Source organism: Centruroides sculpturatus, unplaced genomic scaffold, assembly GCF_000671375.1.
Source record: "Centruroides sculpturatus isolate CEXI.00-Female unplaced genomic scaffold, Cexi_2.0 scaffold4274, whole genome shotgun sequence".
Classification (NCBI taxonomy): domain Eukaryota; kingdom Metazoa; phylum Arthropoda; class Arachnida; order Scorpiones; family Buthidae; genus Centruroides; species Centruroides sculpturatus.
The window spans coordinates 1-7,073 of NW_019388367.1; the positions used below are offsets into that span (position 1 = coordinate 1).

At 25.5% G+C, this 7,073-nt stretch overlaps 1 protein-coding gene across 1 annotated transcript; it reads left to right on the plus strand.

Annotated features, from left to right (window-relative positions):
* Nucleotides 1-4,189: 4,189 nt before the first annotated feature.
* On the plus strand, nt 4,190-6,455 carry LOC111616908 (embryonic stem cell-specific 5-hydroxymethylcytosine-binding protein-like). Its single transcript, XM_023358268.1, has 5 exons — nt 4,190-4,403; nt 4,479-4,559; nt 5,916-5,978; nt 6,062-6,171; nt 6,254-6,455. The coding sequence occupies exons 1-5, from the start codon at nt 4,293-4,295 to the stop codon at nt 6,363-6,365; spliced, it is 477 nt and encodes a 158-aa protein (XP_023214036.1). The 5' UTR covers nt 4,190-4,292; the 3' UTR covers nt 6,366-6,455.
* Nucleotides 6,456-7,073: the final 618 nt, after the last annotated feature.

Genomic DNA, 7,073 nt, shown 5'->3' on the forward strand with positions numbered 1-7,073 from the left:
CTACTATGCATATGTAGCTAGAACTATTTCTAAGATTATCAGCACAAAACCTTTCTCACTAATTTCTAGCCTTATTAACTGGAAGGCCTATTAAGAAGGCCGAAAACGTTTGTACTCCAGTTAATAAGGCTAGAAATTAGTGAGAAAGGTTTTGTGCTGATAATCTAAGAAGTAAAAACAATTAAATTTGTTTCTCTTCCATAAAATTAAATAAAATTTAGTATTATACTCTGTTGAAACATTATCCGGAAATATTTATTTATTTATTATCTGAATTTATAAAAACTGTCAAAACATATGCTTGGTTAAGGCAACTGAAAATATTCACTAAAAGCATTTTTAACATTCTTGAAGCTATCTTCACTATTACTTGTTTGGGATACATATAGATGATGTACTGGATTGGTTATACATTGGATAGAATTAGAATAGTGGTTTTACATGGTTTCCCAAAGTGATTGAGAGCTTAATTAAGTCACATTTTAATAACCCATCAGTTAGTATTATTAAAATATTAGGCTATAGTAAGAACAATAATACAAAAGTCATATTTATTATAGGAAAATATTTTTCTGCTATAGTTAGACCATTTATAAAAGGAGAGAATTTCTTATTATACACTAGGTATCTCTGTCATGACTATGCTCATATCTGATAAGTATAAGTTAAAGGATATACAAAAAAACCAGAGTATATATTTTGAAGCTATTCAAAAGAAATGACAATAAAGAAGTTTTTTTATTATAGAAGTTCTAATTACTACTCATTAGAGACATGAGTTACAGAACATTATTATTCAGTTGCTAAAAACAAGGAGCCATCTATCCTGTTAGCAAAATGGAAAATGGATAAAGAAATTGAAGTGAAGTGGAACAGATCAAAGATAATTTAAAGTACTATTATTATTTATTTTTATCATTACAACAAATATATATCTGTATCTAAATGCGTTAGGAGAGTTAATTCAAATGATGTACAGTACGTATTTTGTTAGAAATTGGAAGACATTGTTGAAATTTAAAGATTTTTTTACCTTTTACTAAAGAATAGTTAAGTTTAGAGAAGAGTTACTGTATACTAGCATACTGTATACAAGCACACATTTACTATAATGTTGGATTTTAAAAATATCCAAATTTATTTACATATGTTATATCAATAATTGTCAATTTAAATTTTATATATTTTAAGTAATTTCAAAAATGTATTCCATTTTAGAATATGCAATTGTTATAATTTCAATAGTTGAAGATAGCATCAAGTAAACTGAAAATGTTTCTGGTGAATGACATGATTATACTGCTTACTATAAAAATTACTATATGATAACTGCAATAATTATATACTAGAACAGTGTTTTTTAACCTTTTTTTATCTCATAGCACATAATAATTAAATTTCTGTGACACAAATTTACACAGAAAAAATCATGTGATTAAAAGTTGTTGTAAACATTCTATCACCATATTACTTGCCAGTTAACCTAATTCTTTTTGTGTATATTTTTTGTGAATTAGATAAAACAGTATTGTTGTTTATTAAAACAGCAGCAGGTTACAGTAACAGTTATTTAAATTAATAATTTTCATTTACATAAGAAAAGCAATTAATATTAAGTCTTAATTTGCATTTAAAAGTGGCATTATAATTGCCTTTAGAAACCTGCTTAATGTCCCATTACAGTAGAGCCTCGAAAACTCGGCCTAATGTGGACCGAAGGGTGGCCGAGTTTGTGAAAATGCCAGGTTATCGGGAATGGGGTTAAAAAAGGATAAGTATGCGTGTTTCCTCAGAAAATACTGTACTGTACTTGTATGTATTGTTTACTTGAGAATACAACAGAGAATAAACTGCCCAAATACCTTTAATTAATTTAAACAAAGGAAAAGCACATCTTTCATGAGCCTTTATCTTTCATGAGCATAGAGCCTTTACTACATGAAAATGAAAATTAATGAATACACTGTACAGTAATTTACCTGATAAGACAGACCTCAGAAAAATACTTTATGAGGCATAAAGCTGTCTTTATCATGAAAATTAATTAACTAAGGATTTTTTTGTCCTGCCAGGGTATGGCCGAGTTATCCGGAGTGCCGGGTTATCGAGGCTCTACTGTATTTCTAAGTTAAAATAAATTGAACTAAATATGGACAATTATAGATACATTTTTTGATTTAAAGAAAATTTAATTTAAAATGAAATAACCCAGAGTTTTGCACATGTAATTTTGCTTATGAATATATATATTTTTTACTATATTATGGATACATTTATTTATTATAACAATGAAAAACACATATAATTAGTTTTAATTTTGGCATTTACACTTATTGTTTTTTGGGCTTCTTTTGAAAATAATTTATTTAATAAGCTTCAAAACTTTTTATGGTACACCTATGTTCTGCTCACGGCACACTGGTTGAAAATCACTGTGTTAGATAACTTCATTTGACCTAATGTTTCTATCAATGGAAGAAAAGATAAAATAATATTTCATTTTTAAGTTATAAATTGTTTGGACTGAAAATTTAGTTTTTTACACTCCAAACAACAATCGGCAATCATTGCAAGTAAACCTTGTAATATTAATATTATTCACCAATATTAGACATGTATGGCAATACTGTTCAATGATTCTATTACTTCAGATGAGCTTTATTGGTAATAAGTATTTAATTTAAACTGTTTTTTGACATTTAAAATGTATTGAAGACAACATTATGATGCAGTATTAAATGAAAAGTTATTGTAAATAAGAAGAATATGAAATAAAGTTGCTGAACATTACTTATTTTATGGCGTTTTTATTATTTTTCTAACTGTTACTTAACAAAATTTTATTAAATTAGTTATTTAGAAACTTTTTCCCTCATAAAAAGAAAGCTCCTAAAATTTGATTTAAAAACTATGATGTATATAATAACGAAGCAATGTGGTAATATTTTTTGTTAAAAATCAGTCTTCAGTTCTCAATTTTTGGTAATATGAATGAAATAAACTTGAATAATTTTAGTTTAGTTAAAAGAAATAACCAAACCATTCTGGTTGTAATGATTTACTTTATTATTTGTATTAGCAGTGATGTATTTTAATTAAGCTTTTAGGATGTTCTACAAGATGCACTATTATCTCATTTTTGTAATAATATAATTATTCTCTGAAATTATCAATATATTTATATAAATCAAATATAATACATAATTAAAACAGTTTGTTCAAAAAACTGTTATTGTTGTTGTTAATAATTTACATATACTCTATATTCTATTAAATATGTATGTAACTTTTCATGTTACAGCCTGCCCAAAACATTTTATCATAATTTTTAAAAATGCAAAGTGTTATGTTATATGAAAAATTCATTTTCACATGAATTTTTTATATAATATAACACTTTGCATTATATATATTTAATATGAATTTTTCATTAGTTTATGTTATATGAAAGTTTGCTACGTTAATCATTATTATACACACACACATATATATATATATATATACATAGGCTGTTTCTTTTTCAAGCTTTGATGGCCCATAAAAAAAAAGACAAGTGTAAATAACAAAATGAATTTGTTACCAAAAGTTAGGTACAAACATGGTTACTTTTCGACATAACACCGTGAAGATTGAGGCATTTGTCATATCTGTGGAAAAGCTTTTCCATCCCCTTGTCATAGAATGTTTCTGCCAGTGAATTGAGATGGCTTTAACATTGTTGTTTTGAAGACCATCATTAGTTCATTAGTCTCAAACTTCTGCCCTGCTAGCCACATTTTCAATTCAGGAAAGAGGTGGAAGTCTTCACACATTAAAAAGTTAAGCTGGGTGGAAGTCTTCATCATCTTTAAACACCCAACATATTGCCCTGATTTAGTGCAGAGTGACTTCCACCTCTTTCCTGAACAGGAAAAGTGGCTAGGAAGGCAGAGGTTCAAGACTAATGACAATCTTCAAAAAAATGTTAGGACCCATCTCAAGTCATTGGCAGCAACATTCTATGACAAGGAGATGGAAAAGCTTGTCCACAGATATGACAAATTCTTCAATCTTCATGGTGATTATCTCGAAAAGTAACTATGTTTGTACCTAACTCTAGTAATAAATTTATTTTGTTATTTACACTTTTCTTTTTTTTATGGACCATTGGAGCTTGAAAAAAAGTCCTTGTGTATATATATATATATATAACTTATAACTTTAATATCTACAGGTTTTATGAATGGAAAAAATTGCCAAATGGAGGCAAACAACCTTATTTCATCTATTCTGTTCAGTCAAATGGATTCAATATGAAGGAAAGGAATTGGACAACTGAGGAAGAAAACAAATGGGCACAAAAAGGATGGTCAGGACCTAATCTTTTAACTATGGCTGGGCTTTTTGATATTTGGAAGTCTGAAGTATCAAGTTTAATTTTAAAAATTATATTATAAAAAAAATTGTGAAACTATAAATAACAGTTTAATTCTTTTTAGACTGGAGAATTGCTATACAGTTACACTGTTATTACTGTTGAGGCATCATCATCATATGCTTATCTACATTCTAGAATGCCAGTAAGAATATTAGAACTTTATTAATGTAAAATAATATTTTATCTAGTTATTTTGACATTCTCTCTCTCTCTCGAAATGCAACTCATAAAATGTGTTTACTAAACTTTCAAATATTGATAGTAGTGTGTACATATAGGTAATTATTTGAAAGTTTACATTATATGTATATTTCATCAAAATTTATCAAAATCTTAATACATTTTAACAAAATTATATGAGAAATAATATTCATATTCATTTTACAAAACTTTTCTTATTTCAAACATAAAGATAAAATAACAAAAAATAAAATAATTAAATATTGTTAAAATAACTGTATTTAATTATTTTTTGACAATTTTAATTAATAAACTAAAAATAAATAAAATGAGTATGAATGTTGTTTTGTATTACAATGATGATTTTAACTGTTTTTACTAGTTTCTATCAGAAATGATGTTTATGGAAATACAATTAAAAAGAAATTTTAAAAAGTTGTTTTGCTATTTAGGAATTTTATTATATACTTCTTAATAAATTTTAAAGCCTATTATATATTGCACTTCATAAATATTTTATTTAAAAAGAATTTTATTTATAAAAACTATTTCTATAATAAAATGTGTATACTTTATTACTAGTACCNGTATACTTTATTACTAGTACCTTTTTAATTTTTTTGATTCATTCATCTGCTTCATAAAGATGATAAATGATATCTGTACTCAGCAGTATAGATGAAAGTAATTAATTAATATTGTCATTACTACTTAGTATATGTTTCATTAATCATTTTCATTCTTATGTCTGGTAGAATTTTTAATGTCATGAATAAATCAAAAATTCAATTAGTATTAATTAATCTATTTTGCAGAAAAGTTGGAATTATTTGGTAGCATTTCTTAAAATATCATTACTGATATAAACTGTATATATAAAAATTAGAGAAATTTTATTTGTTGTATTGCACATAATTCTATCTTACTGATTGTAAACTTTTTTTTTACTCATGACTCTGAGGACCTTTTTTCCAAGTCCATTATGGATTCAGCTAGGTCCACAATGTGATGGTCAGGTGGTGAAGGACAAGGCTCAACATATCTGGGACATACTATCCCAAAAAATATCTGGGAGGTTTTCCCTGCCCAGATTCAATTTCAGGTGTCTAGAGTAGTAGACCTTTACCTCCTCGGCCTTCCAAGCATGAAACTGATTGAAAGAATAAAAAATAATAATAATCAACTTATCTTTCAGCAATATATTTAATAAACTTATAAACTTTGTTGAAAGATAAGTTGACTTTTTATTACTATATAATCATAATTATTTAATATTGTGATGTGATGATATGTTTAATAGTTACTTAAGTTTTTACAGGCAATTCTAAATGGAGATAATATTCAGAAGTGGTTAGATTATGGCACCATTACTACAAAAGAAGTATGCTCAAGAGAATTAAATTTTATCTTTTAATAATATTTGAAAATATAGTCTTTTTTCATAACTTTTAAAATAATTTGTAGGCAGTTAAGTTGCTTCGTCCTGCAGAAACTTTAGAATGGTATCCTGTTTCAAATATAGTTAACAATTCACAGAATAAAAGCATAGAATGTGTGCTACCAATTAAAGCAGAGTAAGCATAATTGTGTATTTATAAATGTAGTTGTTGTATATAAACTCATTAATATATAATTTTTCTAATCTTATTATAATAGAAAAAACATTCCAACAAAAAACAAATTCTTAGCTAATTGGTTGAAGAAGGCAAATGTTTCAAAAGATGATAAAGCTGATCAGCCATTATCAAAGCAAATTAAGTTAAAATAAACAGATTTCAATGTTATAAATTTTTATTCTTTTTTAATAATATATAAAGTTATATTTTATTACACTTTGTTTTTATTATTTCAATATGTAACCAAGTTAAAGTTTTAATAAAACTAAGTTTTTAAATATATTGTAGTTATGAATTATAATTGAAGATTAAAAAATCAAAAAATTTAAATTTATTGCATTCATTTCAGACTAATGATTTCAGAAATAACTTTAGTAAGAATTAACAACGATTTCATTTCATATAAATTCTAAAAATTGAAAATCAGTTAATTATTTGTTTGAACATATTTTAATTTTTATTTGAAAAGAAAAATTTTAAGTAAAATATCATGTACAGTATAAATTCATAGTTTAGTTTTATTGTTTATCTTTTTCAATATACAAATAAAATGAGATAATTTTTGTTATTTACAGTAATAAAATAACATTTCTAGCTTCTAAATATTTGTTATGATTATATTTTCTTTTAACTTGTTTCTGATTATCTTAAGTTTTATATATTTGCAGTATTTTACATCCAACATATATCTTAACTGGAATTTTTCATAAAACAATAACATCAAACACCAAAATTACTCTTTAAAAAAAGTTATCTTCAAGAATGAATAAAGAAAATCAATTTTTAACAGAAAAGTAACGTCACAAAAAGTAAGCATAATCCAGAATATAATAATAATAATAATAATCAGAAAATTGATC